General features: G+C 33.8%; 1 protein-coding gene across 1 annotated transcript in view; it reads right to left on the reverse strand.

The window, feature by feature from the left end:
• The window catches only part of LOC143920752 (beta-1,4-glucuronyltransferase 1-like), a 76,478-nt gene that overhangs the window by 58,192 nt on the left and 437 nt on the right, over positions 1 to 17,849 (reverse strand). The window contains exon 2 of the mRNA XM_077443692.1: positions 16,110 to 17,113. Within this exon, the coding sequence (XP_077299818.1) occupies positions 16,110 to 17,113 (1,004 nt within the window). The remainder of the gene's footprint in view (positions 1 to 16,109; positions 17,114 to 17,849) is intronic.

A 17,849-nucleotide genomic window follows, 5' to 3' on the forward strand; every position in this document is an offset into this window, starting at 1 on the left:
AAAAACACGCTTTGTTTTGAAATTGTTTCGTTTATATATTCGTTAAATATGTATTTACTTAATAATTTACATAAAATCATTATGAAAGAAACTTTCAGTTGATAAAATAAGCTTTTCATCTCGTTAAGGTGGTTTCTACATTTACAAATCGACCATTTTTAGATAATATTATACATATGTATATGCGTATAAAAATCCAAATGGATGCTTTATTTTTTATTTTATTATGTACATACATATGTACATCAAATGTGCCATGATAATAATTTCTCCAAGGCGAAAAATATGGTTAGATTATTTTCGTAAATATTAACAATGTTTTCAAATACAATAGAGACATCTATGAATAATCAACAAAATATTAATTCACAGCAAATTTACAAGAAATGCATTATGAAGGTAGCATATTTTTATAAGATTCGATATTAAGTTCCAATTTCAAGATCAAGTTTTTTAAATACACTAGTAATAGTTAAAAGTGTATATTTTAAAATGCAATGATATCCTTATTCATCGGTGCTAAAAATACTCTCATTATAACTTGTATCAAAAATTTAAAATTCAATAAATATAAAGAAATAGTTATTCGCATGTTGACTGAATCGTCAGTATTCTACGTTCTATTCATCTCTCAAGTTTATTGTTCAGATATCAACTTCAACTTTCAAAATCAGGTTCAAAAGCGCTTTTCAATTATACTAATGATAGTTAAAAGTATATATTTTAAAATGTTATATCTTTATTCTTCATTTTTAAAAAAAAGTCTCATTATAACTTGTATCAAAACTTTAAAATTTATTAAAAATAAAGAAATAATTATTCGGATTTTGACTGAATCGGTATAATCCTTAAAAATCTTTTTCAACATTTTAAAATGATAAACAACCCCTGTTGCTAAGACCAAATTATAAGCAGCTAAATATTGACAATTATTAAGTCGAAACATACATATACATATATCCATATACGTTTGACAACTAACTTAGATGACGATGATTATACATATATTATCACATATTATATTGGATAAACAGAAAAATATACTGTCAATTTTATAACATGTAATCAAAATGCTTTAAACTTGTCCAGTTTATAAATAAGTCGTCCTTTTTAAGAAAGGTGTTTTGTATTGTTTGCCTTATCCAAAGTGATTATGACTTTATTAGGAACTGCGTCAGCAATTATAATATGTATATAAAAACGGACGCGATGTATGTATTTACGTTTATGGATATGTGGCGGACGCGTTGACCAGTTGTGTCTGACATGTGCTCCTGATATTGAGCGCTGAGCGACGTCAGGCCCCACATCCACAGAGACACACACATTTATTCATTATTTCGAATGGTTGAACGGGTTGGATCGACGAATGTGTAATGCGCGCACTCAACTTTTTCTATGAATACGTGCGCGCACGCGCCCATTAATAGCCTTAAAATGTATTTACATATATGTAACATATAACTTTATTCGTGTATCAATTCTTTTTCGAAGCCACCCGTTGAAATGAACGGGCACAACACTAGTTATCAAATAAAAACTGACAAACTAATATACATTGAAAAAATTCGGATGTGACCAACCCATGACTTTATCTATGCATTTGAGGAATATAAGAAAGTCACAAAACGAAATTCGATATTGAGCCGTACAGACACATTCGCACATACCGGCAGCATTATGAAATATTTTTAGCTATGACAGCATTTTCGATACAAATTGAGCGCAAATGTATGGAAACTTGCACAAGACAAAAGTTCTACTTCCGGTTGTCGGATTTTGTTCAATTTTTTTATTACTTAAAATCACTATCAGTATTATACACAATAAATATCAAGAAGATTAATATAATTCAAAAGGTTGAAATAAAATAATGAAATCTTATTTAAAAAAAAAATACTACTTCCGGATTACGAATTCCAACCAAAACCTTATCAGCTCTAAGTTGGTACATAAAAAATACAAATATAAATTTTCAGCTTGATACATTCAGGGGTGTAGACGGAATCGTATTCACAACATTTTTGACTTTTCTAATAAGAAAGAATCCCACTTCCGGTTTATTAAATTTACTGATTTTTTTTTATATTCATCACATTGATTCAAGAATTATAATCGATTTTTTTTGTGAAGAGCACACATGTTTAAGGGGTCGAAAAAAATAGTGGAAGAAAAATCTAACAAGAGTAAACTGCCACTTCCTGTTGACAGATACTTACCAAATTTTATACAAAGCTTAGTACTAAGCTAAAACTTAAATTCAATAAACCAAAAGATTTCTGAGAAAAACATACAAAACCACGATTCTCTAGAGTAAAAGTACTACATATATACTTCCGGTCCAGATAAAAATATTTTAAAAATTTTAGCCTATAAAATTTATAGTTTCTATTACATGTAAAAAAATTGCACTGTTGGATTATATTCGCGGTTTCGGAGATAATTGAATTCAAAAACTTAAAAAAAAGGACACCTGTGTGTAAGGGGAGGTACCATTTAATACGGTCAACTTAAAATTTTCGTCGTATTGATAAGAATTTCAACAACCGATACTAAGTTTCAGTTCAATAGGACTAACGGTGTTCAAAAAATCCCCAAAATACAGACACACAGACACACAATTTTTTTCTAGATCATGAAAACCTGATCAGTGATCGATTCTTAGTTCAAATCAGTCAAAATCTCGAATACAAATTTTCGCATGATCACAAAACTTCATCTATTGTTACTACGCACATAGATAAAGTAAAAATTGAATATATTTTTCAGTATTGAGATTATTATGCCATACCTATATCTAAATTTTATTTTGAATTCCTTTTTTGATTTTTTTTCATATGTATGTATGTATGTCATATAAACATTGGAACATGAATAGATTGGATTCGCTTCCTCTCCTTTCTGGAATTCTTGCGACTGAAATTGTCGTTCAGTTCGAAATTAAAGCCATCACGACGAGTGATGTATGTGGAGGACACTTGAGCGCGATACGGCAGTATGCATCCCTTCGGAGGCATATATCATACGCGTTTCCGCAAACGAATAAAACATATTTATTTACAACAAAGCAATAAAATCTCGTCGAAGATTTACTGCCGAAGGGGGACATAAACGTCTGGATAAAATGTAAAAAATGTACACGGCTCAGTTATGCACGGCGGGAAGGGGTGAAAAACACTCTTGTCGCTTTTCACTTTGGCCCGAGGGCTGCGTACGGTCCACGGATACCTTTCCGACACTTATTTACTATTCACAAAAACAGGGCAAGTTCAGCGACAAGAGCGTCCTCTGGATGAGGAAAGTCCGCAAAGTCGAAACTCGAAAGCCCTCCGCCTCCGGGGAATTGAGGGTCCTGTGGGATCTGTTCTTGCTGCTCCGTACTGAAAGTCATTAACTCTTCGTGATGTAGAGGTATAGAATGGAGCTGGAAACTTTTTAATGGTTTTGTTTGGAAATTTAGAACATACATATATGTTTTGTTATAAAATCTGATCATTTATTTTATTTTATTTTAACACTAGTGGTGCTACCCGGCTTCGCTCTGAAAATGGAAATGAAACAAGAGTAAACTGTCACTTCCGGGTGACAAGTGCTCACCAAATTTTATATGTACATAACTTGGTATTAAGCTTATACTTCTAGATTTGAAATTTTAGTTCAATAAACCGAAGGGTTTCTGAAAAAAACATAAAAAAACTTGAGTAAAAGTACGACTTCCGGTTGAGGTAAAAATATTAGGTTATAAAATTTATATTTTCTAAAAATACTTCCGGTTTATGAATTTTGACCAAAACCTTATCAGCTCAATAAGCTAGTTAATATAAAATAAGTAAGTACATAAAGAATACAAAATTTTAGTTCAATAAACCGAAGGGTTTCTGAAAAAAACATAAAAAACCTTGAGTAAAAGTACGACTTCCGGTTGAGGTAAAAATATTAGGTTATAAAATTTATATTTTCTAAAAATACTTCCGGTTTATGAATTTTGACCAAAACCTTATCAGCTCAATAAGTTAGTTAATATAAAATAAGTTAGTACATAAAGAATACAAAATTTTAGTTCAATAAACCGAAGGGTTTCTGAAAAAAACAAAAAAAAAACCTTGAGTAAAAGTACGATTTCCGGTTGAGGTAAAAATATTAGGTTATAAAATTTATATTTTCTAAAAATACTTCCGGTTTATGACTTTTGACCAAAACCTTATCAGCTCAATAAGTTAGTTAATATAAAATAAGTTAGTACATAAAGAATACAAATATAAGTTTTCAGCTTGATACGTTCAGGTGTGTGGACATAATCGTGGTCACAACATTTTTGACCTTTCTAAGAAGAAAAAATCCCACTTCCAGTTTATTAAATTTAGTGATTCTTTTTCATTTTCATCACATTGATACAAGAATTATAATTAAATTTTTTCGTGAAGAGGAAACATGTTGAAGGGGTCGAAAAAAATCTAACAATAGTTAATTGCCACTTCCGGTTGACCGATGCCTACCAACTTTTATATATAACTTGGTAATAAGCCTAATCTTCTAGATATGAAATTTTAGTTCAATAAACCAAAAGGTTTCTGAGAAAAACATAAAAAACCTTGATTCTCTTGACTCTAGAGTAAAAGTACTACTTCCGGTTGAGGTAAAAATATTAGGTTATAAAATTTATAATTTCTATACCAATTTATTAACACCTATAAGGAGACACTATAATAACACCTATAAGGAGAGGTACCATTTCCGGTCAACTTAAAAATTTACGTCATATCGATAAGAACTGCAGTAAACGATACTCAGTTTCAGTTCGATAGGACTATCGGTGTGTTTCCACAGTGGCCAAAGAAATCCGGTTATGCTTGATACGTTTCAGTGACATGTTCTGCTGTATAATATAAATAAATCGTGTCGGTTGCTGCTGTAACGGATACGTCGCGTATATATTACGGAACATATAAATGTGTCCATATAAAATGTACTCAAGAATGCGTACTGCTGTCTACGTGCAGTTGCTGTGCTGGTATAAATAAGCCTTTTTTAGCAATGTATTTTGACATGTGGCTGCTAATTTTTAGTCTCGTTAAATGAACTTCTAGACATTGATATGGCTGTTAGTAATAAATAATATTTACAGTTCAGTTTTGATTAATCAAACGATATCAAAATATCAAACAGGCGTCTATTCAATATTCACTTTTATGTAGAGCTAGTTGCCTATAAAATAAACCAAATCATAAAATCACACACTGCGACAATCATTTTGGATTATAAATGCCACACTCGCCAAGTCAATAAAGTCAAATTTTGGTAAAACACATACGGCCTCGTTATAATTTGATTTTCTATTACACCACTTCCTTCCCAAACGTTTGCAAAACGTACATACATACATACATACAATGGAGTACTCGCGGTCGAACAATGGATGTGAAAATAGCCTTATGAGAAACTGTATAATACATATTGCAAGTCTGAAACCTATGTAGTCTAAATATTAAATGCATCTGAGTACATAGATTTCGCTGAATGGTCAAATTTCAATTTATTATACATCTACGTAGTTACTATATGAGTTTCATTTATTTTATAAATACTATCTCAAATACATGAATAAAATATTATAATATATTTTTAGACACCAAGCAGATTGTTATAATTATATAAAAGATTGTGCAATAGGCATATCTTCATTTTTACAAAATAAACACTTCTTATAGTTTTTATAGGGATTGTAAAAAGCAAGTGACGAAATAATTCTCGCCATTATCAAAGTCTACTCATACTGGCACAGCTCATACCGGTGACTGCACGTAAACAACAGTACGAAAAGTATTATTTGATCAATTCTACATATATGGACACATTCATATGTTCCGTAATACGTACGTGACGTAAGGGGTAACAGCAGCAACCGACACAATCTATTCATATTATACAGCAGTTCATGTCACCGAAACGTATCAAGCAAAACGGTTTTTATTTGGCCACTGTGAAAATATTTATGCACGACGTGACGTCATAGTAGCGAATGCACGCGTACTAACGAAAGTGCGTATGTGCATATGAATATTTTCGGAAACATTATATTGACTTGACAATACAACGCAAGCAATATTGCGCCGTATTTTCGTGCTCTGTAATGTATATGTAATTTTATTTTTACATAGATATATACCAGGAAGGCCTAACAGTAAACCCCAATGCGCTTTTCTAGACAATTAATTTACAAACATTGCAGCATGTTTTATTACGTAAATCGCTGTATTTTTAGAGGCTGAATGACACGAATTACACTTAAGTAATAAATTAATCCATAGAGATATCTATGGATTTAGACTTGTACATATTTTTTTACTCATTGTACATAAATCAAATTCAGATATTTGTGGCATAGCAGGTAGGGTGGTTTTGTGCCAATTTAATGGAGGAACCGTTTCAACAATGTAATCAGATTGGCAAACTCTGATAGGAAACGATCGACTTGGAGTCACAAATATTCAAGTCTGACCAGGAGTATTAAAGATTAGCATGAGATCGACACCTATATCGACATGATATAACACCTAAATATATATGTAAGCCGATTTTTTCATGCACCCGGCCAAAGCTTGTGTGAACGTGCACTGTCGTATAGTATGAATAGAAATAGTATTTTTCGTGCCCTGCTGTGCCGGGCTGTTGCCTTGGAGTAGTGGATAGTATGAATAGACCTGTACTTCAGTGTACTGTACATATGTGTACTTAAAAGCAGTATAAATTTTAATGTCAAACGTGGGTAGAGCGACCTTCGTGTGTTCAAACTTTTGAAGTAATTGTAAGACACGATTATAATAAACATGCTTCGTTATGGTGGACCATACTGAGGGTTTTCTTTGCGAAAGGTTGCCCAGACAAACCTTACAAATAATGTAGGCAACACCCTTAGATACCCCGCGCTATAAACAAGGATTTAAGAAAATAATAAACCTTCTCATAAAGGATTTCTCGCCATTGTGCATACTTATGTAAGTACATATATACAAATTTAGACCTCAAATGCAGACGGCTTATCAGTCCTCTTTGTATATGAACGAGAATATTTATTTGATAATGTTCATTTCAATGTATTTGCATATAATAAAATGTGATATCTCTTTCAGGATTTTTCGGCGGCTTTGTAAGACCCAGACGTATTGTTTCACAGAAGAAAAACATAGATAGACGAAAAAAAAGAGAAACTCATAGCCGCCAATAAAAACCTAACCTTATATTTTGCAGACAATTATTTCTATTTTAATGTCTGGTCTGCAATTATCGTTACGCTTTTATCGCCTTTATAGTGTACACTAAACATGTAAAACTATACCGTTGTTGTTCTACCTACACATGTACGTATGTACTACATATTTTCCGTATTTTTCTTCGACCATCACTTGCCTTTAACTATTGATGTTCAATTTTCCAGCAAACGGTTATGCCGGAAATGGTGGGAATCGATATCAAGTTGAGTTTGTTTAAAACGAACGAAAATTGTATTTTCATTCGAATAGAATAAATTTAACAACCTCCGAAGGAGATTGTTAGTTTTGCAAATACATAAATTAAATGTGTGTATATTGTTTTCTGAAAATCTATTCGAACATTCTCTAACTGATCCTTATACATATGTACATATATACTGTATATCCTGAATAATCATACAGAGTTAATATTTCTTATCCACAAATACAATAATTGTATTATTCATGCAAATTTATACAGCTTCATTCTGTTAGTTCCATGAAATTCCTGCCAGTCAAAAAAATTGTGATCTGCTCTTAAACCACTTCTACTCTTTAGATTGCTTTGATATTTTAACGACATACGGGGACTAGGCAATATTGAAGTAAGCTAATGTCTCCGACATGAAGCCAGAAGAGTTCAATCATTAGGGAACTCATTAAAAATTACATCGGATTTTTGTGTCAGATCAAAGCAATGACAGCTAGCTATCCAAGCGCTGGTTAAAAACTTCATCAGTGGTAAAAGTTATTGAACGTAAAAATAACACGTGAAAATTCATTACGCATTTTGAAGAATTTCTTCACCCATCGCGTAAAAATATTCCTTTTAATTATATGGTGTAAATGTAGGCCAAGATTCCTCAAATATATATAAAATTAAAATTAAAATAGTATCCGAGGATCAAATCACTTGATATTTTCATAAGAAACAAAATAGAAAATTTCATACAGACTTGAAAGTGTAAGATGAATTTTAAAAAAGTCTATAAAAATCTTACATACATCACAAATTATAAGTATATAAAATTTCAATTTATAACCATCAAATTTGATATCATGGTACGAAATGTGTATTTTTTTGCTTTCAATTTATTTTTTTGCAATTCAATTCAATCAATTTCACTTATCAATTAAATTAGTACTTTGTAAATACAAATTTAAGTGATTTGTTTTTCCGATATGAAAATTTACACAAAAAACGATCAAATTTGCTATGGTTACTTAAACCAAATTTTTCTCAAAAATTATCAACACCGGGTGGTTTATTTAGTATTGTATATGTTGATGTGTATCTTCCAGTTGTAATATATTTTAATTATCTAACTTGGTACCAACTACAGTTATAGTTTTAGTTTATTTTCAGTTGTAATATATTTTGACTACTTGGAATATATTCTAGTCAAACAACGTAGGATGATTAAAATAACGAATTACATTCCAACTGGTCAAAATATATTGCAACTTAAAATTCAGTTCAACTATACATAAGTTGGTACCAGATTAGGATGGAGAGATTGGGTTTTCATGAAAACATCATTCGACTAGTTAATTGAGTTGTACAGTCACATTTTTGTTATGAACTCATTCATAGAGCTATCGTAATACGCTACTTTATTCCTTTATTCGTAACACCTTGTTAAATTACTTGTTAAATAAATTAACAATTTCTCATTCTTCTTCCACCACACAATCAAATATTTAATTTATTGTATAATAATAATTTTCTTATTTGATTAACTTATGTACATGTTACAGTAGAAATATAGCTCCCAGTTGTAATGTATTTTGATTAATTAGAATATATTCCATCTAACCTGATACCAACTACTGTTACAGTTGAAGTGTATTTTAGATGTAATATATTTTGTCTAGTTGGAATATATTCCGTCTAACCCACGTAAGTTGATTCATATAGCGAATAACATTCCAACTGGTCAAAATATGTATATTACAACTCAAAACACGGTTCAACTATAAGTTAATACCTACCAGATTAGATGGAGGGGTAAGGTTTTCGTGAAAATGACACTCGACTAATTTATATTTTTGAACACATAGAATTATCGTAATACGTTACTCATTACTTTTATTCGTAATACCCAGCAAATATTAACGCATTATTGAATTCTAAATCATTCGTAAAAACAATAGAACTGTCAAAACTCTAATGTTACTGAATAATTGAATGACCTAAAACGCCAGTTGGAATATATTACAACTGAAAATACACTTTGACTGTAGCATACATATATATGTAGGTATGTATATTATATCTTAAGACCATATCAAGGAAATCAAAACATCAAAGTTAATGTTTCAACGAATAAATATGAGAACGACCTGAAAGCTTTAAAATCTCCTAAGAAAATTCATTTTATACTTGCTACATACCCTACCAGCTTGGAATTAACCGCGCAAATTAATCTACCAAAGTTACCATTTTACAAAAATCCATTGATTTCATCGTTATCGCCAAATTAATTGTGAAAATCGTGAAAAAACTACATATAATGACGTTTATTACGACCATTTACTGAACTACATATAAAATTTCATACGTTTTTTTTTGCAAATATTTGACGAAGTACTGAGCACTTACTGAAAACGACCAGACAAACTAATAATTATTACTTTATTTACTTTCTTAGGACTGTCTTAATACGGTACTGATTACCTTTATTCGTTATACCTAGCAAATATTAACCCATTATTGAATCCTTAAACATTCGTAAGAACATCAGAGCTGTCAAAACTAGTGCTATATTACAACTGGCCCAATTTATGTAGATATATAATTTACTAGTTGAATTGTATTCATTCGAATATGTATGACCTTAAACCCCAGTTGGAATATATTACAACTGAAAATACACTTCGACTGTAACATATTCATTGAAATTATTTTCAAAATGTAATAAAACATCAACTGGTAGAAGACTAGTCGACTTATAATGGCAGAAAGTGGTGGAGGTAGTACGTGACGTCTCACTTAAAGCATGCCATGCACGTCAACCGAAAAAGGTCTTTGAAGCAATTTTATTGAACAAATTCCAAAGTTTCACATAAAATACATGCGAGGGGTGGCGAACTGTATATCAGACTGCCATTCCATTATGTCCATCGTACACTAAAAGAATTAGAGCGCACGTCCAACTTTTCATCCCTCATCAATAATGCGTTTTGCGGCTGCACACGTCCGCCGACGTCCGAATCGAACGAGCCGAAGTACTCTAAAGGGGAGGTTTGCAGACGAAGGGGTGGGCAGAACCAACCCTGAAATTCCCCAGGGTGCCGTGAGATATATCACACGAGAGCCGCCAAATTATATGACAAATGCGGTACGGATGAAAGGCAGTTATGCTGCATAAGGTACGATCCGAACCGTTAAATGCATAATATACCTCGATATGTGCGGATTTCCTTCGATGGAATTGTGCTTCTGAAGTGTAATCGATTATTTAAAGCCGCAGTTTGGTCCGTGGAACTGTAACGGCTCTAAAGGTAGACATTCACGCAGAGGCTAGCCTCCAAATAACTCTCACTATTTTTTGACAAATAAAAAACCGAAAAGATACACCAATAAGTCACAGCCATCATTTTATTTTATTTTATTTTCACATACCAGGAAGGCCTGACATGTAGACCCCAATGCGCCTCCCTAGACAATTAATTACAATTAAACAATGCTGAATTACGAGACACTGAAAACTAACGAGACACCTACGAACAGAGAAATGTAATAATAATAGAAGGGCCCTTACGAATAAATAATTGTTGTCAATATAACGCGGTATAAATACGCTACAACGCACGGAATACAATCGGATCAATTTACTTATAAAAATGTATCCCATGTTGTTTATTGTGTGTTTTTGAATGCATTGTGCAATTTGTACCGATGCTTGCCTATCTTGCGCGTAAAATAAACAAACAGAGAAGTTTTTATCGGACATACATCGAGCACCAAGCATCAAATACGACTGATGCTAAAATTATTTAGGATTGTCTGTGGACAATCGTCACTTCTACAGCCACTTCTATTAATATAAAATTTCTCTGCCTACGAATTTGTGCATAAATGTTATTTTACATTAATCATAGTGTACATATGTATGTATATAGTCATATCGTGGTGACATAGTAGGTAGGAAGGTTTTTTTATCCAATTTAATCAGGAACCGTTTCAACAATGAAATCAGAAAAATTGGCAAACTCTGATAGGAAACGATCGACCTGAAGTCAAAAATATCCAAGTCTGACCAGCAGAATTACAGAAAATACTCAGAATAAATTATTTTCAATCGAGGTCGATTGGGATCGAACCACCCAACCACCGAGCCGTGCTACTGGTTAATGAATTAATCCATTGAGACATCTATAGATTTAGATTTGTACGTAAATCAACTTCAGATATTTGTCACAGCCGGTAGGATGATTTTTGCCAATTTGAGGAACTATTTCAACAATGAAAATCAGATAAATTGGCAAACTCTGACAAGAAACAAATATCCAAGTCTAACCGGCAGTATTAAAGATTAACACGGGATCGAACCCAATAATCTTTCGGTGCTAAACATAAACGCAACCACCGAGCCATGCTGGCTGCATGTCATACATATATGATAAAAAATCACGAGCTCATCTCATTCAAACAAAGTCGTGTTGAAACTCATGAAGCTGATAAATTCGATCAATCAAACAACCAGCGGCGTGGACTAGTGGTTAGCATATTATGCTTAATGAGCAGAGTGGTCACGGGTTTGAGTCCCACTAGAGTCCCGCTGCTAGCCAGATCTTGGTTTGTGACTCCAAGTCGATCGTTTCTTATCAGAGTTTGCCAATTTTTCTGATTTTCATTGAAACGATTCCTGTAAAATTGGCATTCCTACCTCTTTTGCTAACCTCAAGTTATTCAGCGTCTTGAGGTTCACCAACTTGATTATAAAAATGCTGCGAAAATTTCTCCATAGAATTCACTGGATGTTTATATGAATTCGCATTGTATAAAATGCTTATGTACATATATTGATTGTACTGTATCTGTAGAAGTGCACTCGTCGCTTTGGAGCGACGAGTGTTTACATTTATATTACCATGTGGTATTCACTGTGTATGGAATATAATATTTTCATTTCTATTTGTATATTTTTTTTCTCACTGTACTGCATTCTTTTTTATATTTTATTCTGTATGTGTGCCAATTTAAATAAAATAAAATAAAATAAGATCTGTAAAGGCAAATGTTCGTGTTCTATGAAATAAAATCAAAATAAATCAAAAGAAATTCCTCAACACGAAAACTGAACAGTCCTAATACCCATTGTTGCTGAAAGCAAATGATTTAACCAAAATAGGCTATAAAAATCGATGATGACCACATTTAAAAGTTCAAAATTTAATTTCTGATAAAACCAAAGGGCTGTCCTAACTTCCCTTCAATACTTCAAAGATGTATTTGGAAATAGCAACAATCCTTCTAGAAGATAGTGGGTCGAATAGATGTATAGGTGCAACATACCCTAGGAAAAAAAAACCCACAAATTTAATTTCTATCAAAGCGCATTTATAACTTTTCAAAATGGCATCACATTACTAAGTTAAAAATTGAGAGATCGGTGCTCATCGACCACTGGTTTACTATCGCTGATCACCTAATCTCCCGTTCGCGCCAAAAAGGCCTCGACGTATAAACAAGCAATATACAACAACCAATAAGATCTCGCGACCCATCAACCAATGACCTCTCTATGTTTAGAGTACCCGCTGGGTATAAATATTAGACGGCATTGATCTGTTCTTCACTTGGAGCTGGCAGGCCGACGGATCGAGAACAATTTATTACCTCTACAACTACAACTGGGTCTTTCACTCTGATCTCGGGAACCGCTCTATACGTCCACGCTACAATATCATCATTTTTACTAAAAACATAATTTTCTTCGTCAAAACAAAGACTTTCATTGAGATTTTATTAAGTTGTGAATAAAATAGTCTTTGAAAAATCACTACAACAGATTATTTGCTAATGACTTGTCTGCCGATTTGCTTATAGACAAATCTAAACGTGAATGGTCACCTTAAAAGTAGGGTGGAGCATCTTCGATCATCACTTTATGGGACAATTTTCTGACCAAAATATGAAGACATATGGCATGTATCTGCACAGTAAGTTAAGGAACATATATGGCAGTTTTTATTAACATATTTTTTACCAAATTAAAATAAATAAATGTGAATATTATTTAAATGAAACGTTTCTGCTTAATAAGTTGCATGAGTTGTGTTCTTACATATAATATTTGCTGTATATTCCTTGAATGCTTAATTATTACTAAGCGCAGCAATGTGAACTATGCTAGAGAATTTCCCGTATTCTCAACATTTTCTTTAGTGTGCAAAGTTTATGGAAAATCTACAACCCACGAACATCGCATTTGTATATTTCAGAATATAAACAAATCATTAATATACTATATTCGTTGTTTAACCAAAAATTGAGTAAAAAATACCTACCTACCCACCTGCATATAAACAATGTAATGTTCAGAGACTTATTTCCCTAGAAGAAACATTGGTAGCATAGTATATGCAGAGAAATGTAATATTATAGAAGTGGCTTTAGGTGTTACTATATTGTTGTCAAGTGACGGTTGTCCACAGACAATCCTAAATAATTTTAGCATCAGTCGTATTTGACGCTTGGTGTTCGACGTATGTCCGATAAAAACTTCTCTGTTTGTTTATATTACTCGCAAGATGGGCAAGCATCGCTAAAAATCGCACAATACATTCAAAAACACACAATAAACAACATGGGATACATTTTTAGAAGTAAATTGATCCGATTGTATTCCGTGCGATGTAGCGTATTTATAGAGACGTACCGCGTAAAATTGATTCGTAAGGGCCCCTCTATTCTTATTACATCTCTCTGAGTACATATATGTATATATAGAAGTTTTTTGTTGATCTGTTATTATGTTCGTATTATATTCGTTAGTTTTGTTGTTATATCCAGTGTTTTAACTATGACATATGTTCATACATACGTTGAATCGAAACGACTATTATTGTATATTATTGTACGGTGAGCGTTATCTTACACAGAGGCACACGGAATACCGCTTTAGTATATACATATATATGATATATACTCGTTTATTTAGATGCATTTCAAATGTAATTGTGTTTGCATTTCATATTTCGTCTCACGCTCGAGCCTGATGTAATTCCGTTGAAAGCATTTTAACCGATTCAGAAAGCATTTTCAGTGATTTATCGATGTCATTTGTACCCTAACAAAAATAATATTTTCGTTTTTCACCCTCCCCATTTCGTTTCGTATTTGTTCCGGTTTATCGCAGATAACAATGCCGTTTTCTCGTTCATTTCGAGATAGCATCAACGTTATACTTTGACGTATACGCTATTTCATCCGTAGAATTGTCATGTATAATAATAATTCTTCCGGAAGTACATATGTACGTGTGTTATATATAATACAACAGAAGCGCATGATACGTATAGGTACAGACAAAAGCTTTTTTTATTTCATTTTTCATTTTTTTTATTATCTTCGCAATAGTAGGAAAATGTGTGCGAAAGTAAGGTGGCGAAGTGTGCGCACTTTTTCAAAGGGAAAATTCTGGTGCTTCATACATTTATTAGTAGATGGAAGATTAAGTTGGGGAATAGTTGCCGGATCGGGATGTTTTAATGCCACCCGGAGAGATGTTGGAGAAACCAAAAGTAATTCCGTTCTATCGGCATCACTATCCGAAAGCGAGGGTGGAAAAACGGGGGAGGGGGAGGGCAGTGCGCTTCTTATTTCCACAAAGAAAAGCCTTTATAAATATTTGAACGAACCACCTTGGCCTCTCTATATCCGCCTACCTTATTACCCATAGCCGATTTTGCCACACAAACCCACCCGTTCCCCAAATAGATAAATTGTCACCACTTGACCCAATACCAATCTGAATTATGATATGCCTCTACATACTGACGATCAATAATATATAGACAGCGGAAAATAGATGCCAAAATATATACATATATACACACAAAAATGATGTTGGGATATGTACTAAGGATCTCAAAAGATTGTATCTAGAAAATATTCAGTGTAATGCTCAGGGGACGACATCCAATTTAGAAGACTTTAAGGAGACAGACGGCACTGAAATAACCCAAGATATTTTCACATGAAAGACTATTTCAAAGATACAACTAAAGATAAGAAGTAAATACGTATGTCTAGTTTGGTATACTTCAACTACATATCTACATAAAAGCTGAGTACAACCGTTTTTTTTTCAGTTGATACGTCTCAACTTTGTACACGTATGTATGTATGTGGTTTAATACTGTAGGATATTAATATAAATGATTATAATTGATGCATAATGAATGAGAGTAATGCCGAACAGTTGGTACATATGTGTGCTAGTATTGACAGTTGGCACCCCAGAATGCGGGTGAACGCTGATTGGTCGGCAGTATCGCAGTGTCAGCGATATGGCTGTACTCGGTAAATGGACTATTCGTCACATTGGGGTGGTCACAAAGACAATTTTTGCCATGAAAATCGCGAATACACAATATTTGGCACTCAAGTTCTCGTTACTATGATAGTTATCGTTAGTATGATGGACTTTTCGGCTGCCAGATGTTCCGTTATAGAGATTTTAGTGACTTTGTGACGAGTAATTTGTGACCAGTAATCACCGAACCGGCTGTACTCATATACGAACAATAAAAGACTTGCCCTAAAGTCACCTATCATTTCTTCACTCCACGATCCTCCCTTACAGAATTTCCACAATACTATTGTAATGAATTCAAATCAAAACTCACCTTGAAAAGTTGGTTGCAAACTGGTTGTAGATGAACACTTTGTGGTGGAACGGTCTGGCCAGCCCCTTATTCGCCAATCTAATCAAGTCCGTTTTGTTTCTTGGGAAACGAACCCTATCGTCCAACTCATACGTGGGCACCACATAAGCACACAAGCCCTTACAGTGCACTGTCCTCAAAAAGGAATCCAGAGAATCCGTCAAACCAGCACTAGGAATGATGTCCACATCGGTCAGAAACACGTACGAGCTCTGACAGTTGCGTCTGGCCAAGTTCCTCAAATGATTCTGGGGGTACGGATGCTTCAGCCTCCACTTGACTGTTTCGGGAAAGCGGTGCTTCAGCAGCTTCGTCAGAGAACCTTCTGGAGTACTGCAGTCTAATATTGAAAGGTCGGGTATTGCCAAGCCGAAATGTGCCGGCCGCTCAGCAGGCACGGCCAAATGGAACGAGATCCTATTACGTACTACTGGATAGCACTTTCTTAAAAAACTTATGTAGTACTTGAGCAGTGCCAGTTCTTCTCCGGCCGCGAAGACCGCTGCTGAAATCGCTCCAGTCCATTGGTGAGCCACCTGCGCCAACATAGACAGCCTCTCCAAGGACCCTTGAGTGGCTAAGCACACTTTGTACTGCTCCGAGAGCATGGTGAACTGGTCACCCACTATGGAAAAGTCAAACATTTTGTAGGAATGGGATGAGTCCCATCTCCCCAAGTCTAGATTCACATCGCTGAAGGCTGAATCCTCAGTTTGGTTGGAGACGCGCTGGTCGTAGACGTCCACGCAAGGAGATTGTATCAAAACGGTCGGCACCGGTTGCTTCGACTTCTGAATTTTTTGGGGAGATGGAGCTACAGGTGGTTCTGGGGCAATTTGAGGTACTAGGGGATGACCGTGATTGCAATCAGTATTGTGCAACAACCGAACAGTCAAGTAAATGTTCGATAACGTCAACACTAAGACACTCGCTAGACTCAAGTTCCAAAGGCGACACCAGCCAACCTAAAACAAGTTAAATCGACCATTACAATGGATATTTTGACATTGAATTTAAATTGAAGGTAAACGTCAAAATATTTCATACTACGCATGCGCACATTGAATTCAACATGTGATGTTAAAAATGATAAAAATCAGACGTAAAAATAGAAAGCGAAGTAAGAAGAGGCTAGTAAAAAATTCCCGAAAGCAATCGATGAACTTCCAAAGTTCAATATGACGTAAAATGATATTTTTTATTAACTTCAAATGAATTATTCAGATTGAAATATCGATTATTTATGATAACTCAGTGCGTAATGTAACTATGGCACATTTTTGACAACACCATATCTTTTCAGAGACTTAGCAACCCCCGAACAAAATCAATCCCATACTGCGCTGAAGAACTCCTCAAAACGTACCTTCAAATTCAACTACTGTGTAACTAAAATTATACTAAAACAAATTGAATATAATTTTGTGTAAAAGATTCAACTTCCATCATTGAAAATGAGACATCTTTAAACAACAAACATGAGAATTAATTTTGACATTCCAAACCTAACCTCCAAAAGTATTATCTAAGAATCTAACCTTCGAAGCATTATTTTAGCATAACCTAACATCCTAACGTGACCTTCAGGAGCATTATGTAGACGTCCCTAACGTAAACAGTGCTATTACACATATTTTGACATCATAATATACAATATAAATATAAAATCTAATGACAGTTAACATTAGTAGTGTTGCTACA

The sequence above is a fragment of the Arctopsyche grandis genome, chromosome 13 (genome assembly GCF_051622035.1).
Source record: "Arctopsyche grandis isolate Sample6627 chromosome 13, ASM5162203v2, whole genome shotgun sequence".
Lineage (NCBI taxonomy): Eukaryota > Metazoa > Arthropoda > Insecta > Trichoptera > Hydropsychidae > Arctopsyche > Arctopsyche grandis.